The sequence below is a fragment of the Acyrthosiphon pisum genome, unplaced genomic scaffold, assembly GCF_005508785.2.
Source record: "Acyrthosiphon pisum isolate AL4f unplaced genomic scaffold, pea_aphid_22Mar2018_4r6ur Scaffold_20884;HRSCAF=22413, whole genome shotgun sequence".
In the NCBI taxonomy this organism is placed as follows: domain Eukaryota; kingdom Metazoa; phylum Arthropoda; class Insecta; order Hemiptera; family Aphididae; genus Acyrthosiphon; species Acyrthosiphon pisum.
This window is the reverse complement of record NW_021770289.1, coordinates 2,681-4,264: the sequence shown is the minus strand read 5'-3', so window position 1 is coordinate 4,264 and position 1,584 is coordinate 2,681. Positions and strand designations below refer to the sequence as shown.

Here is a 1,584-nt window from a genome sequence, read left to right as displayed (position 1 = left end):
GAATTATTTGATAAAAGTCAACAATCGAGAAGAAAGAAACATAATTCATATGTATCTGATGAACGTTCGTTTCTTGTAATACGAAATGATGTAATTGAACATATTGTTAATTACCTCAACACTCTTCTCGATTTTCTAAAATGCATACAAATGCAAAAAACAGGAATGGTATCAAGAGGTTTTTGAAGAAGTCAAAGAAAAATATGATTTAACAAATAATATTGAACTTGGAAAAATACAGTTTTAAATATAATTTTAGGTTATACTTTTAATTATTCTATACAGGTGACAGGTGTTATGTTAAATTTTCAAATAAAAAAAAAAAAATTTAACTTATATTTTATTTTTAGAGAGTGATAACTCATATCAAATTATGTGAAATTATAAAATAGTGTAGTACGAAGTTTCATTTATTTTAGGCTCTGAGCTGAAGATTTTGCTAATGCTAGACTAAATCCTACTTATAGAACTGTACAAAACTGGCATGAAAAATGGAGATCTACACATTTAGGCCCTCGTACTGGTCAAGGTGTAATCATGGTATGTTATTAGTTGTTACCATTAATCTACTAAAAATAGAGTATTTTTAAAATGTTAAATAATCATCACAATTCAATGCATATTACATTTTTGTTTTAGTAATTCTATTTAACTACAATATATTGAAAATTTGTATTTTGTGTTGAAAAAGCCAACTCACTTTTTTAAATGAGGTTCAATATTTAATTTATAGGTAATATCCCTTTTAGGGTATGTAATTTAAAAAAGTGGTACTCCTATGATAAAAATTTGAAAAGTTAAAAACAACTCGAAAGCATAATTGTCAATTTTTACAAAAAGGTACCAAGTTAATAGGTTTAGTTATAAATATTTAAAAGTTTACTTGTACTAATAAAATGTAATTTATATAAATTAAAATGTTATTTTTTATTTATTTAATTAATTTTTAATATTTTAATTTATTAGAAACTTAAAGAAAAGAAAGAAACATATAATGAAAATGGAGTATTTATTTTTATTCAAGATAATCCTTTTGCAGTACTTATACTTACACCAATTATGTTAAGAGCCCATGATTTACCACTTGCTAAAGATATAGTTTTTGTTGATTCTACTAGTTCTTGTGACCCAGAAAATCATTGCATCACTTTTTTATTAACACCGTGTGCAGCTGGTGCTGCACCATTGGGTGTTCTTATAACAAAAGGTCAAAGTGAAGAATCATATAAAGCTGGATTTCTATTGATTAAAAATAATGTACAGAATGCCTTTGGTGGGAAAGGTTTTCCTACCATATTTTTAACAGACAATTCAGATGCAGAAATTAATGCTTTGAAAGCAGTTTGGCCAAACTCAAAATCTCTTCTTTGCATATTTCATGTTTTACAAGCTGTTTGGAGGTGGCTTTGGGACGGTAAAAATAATATAAACAAAGAAGACCGTCAACCTATGATGCAATCATTTAGAAAAATGCTGTATGCTGAAACAGTTGAAGAAGCTTATGCCGCATTTGAAGTTACTTTAGAAATTGGAAGTATGTATAGTAAATGGTGCAGATATGTTACTGTAGAACATTGGACTTAT

At 27.0% G+C, this 1,584-nt stretch overlaps 1 protein-coding gene across 1 annotated transcript in view; it reads left to right on the top strand.

Moving 5' to 3' along the window:
- LOC100573858 overlaps window positions 1-1,584 on the top strand; it is a 3,935-nt gene that overhangs the window by 1,148 nt on the left and 1,203 nt on the right. The window contains exons 2-3 of the mRNA XM_029492112.1: window positions 468-540; window positions 967-1,534. Coding sequence (XP_029347972.1) covers window positions 468-540; window positions 967-1,534 — 641 coding nt within the window. The remainder of the gene's footprint in view (window positions 1-467; window positions 541-966; window positions 1,535-1,584) is intronic.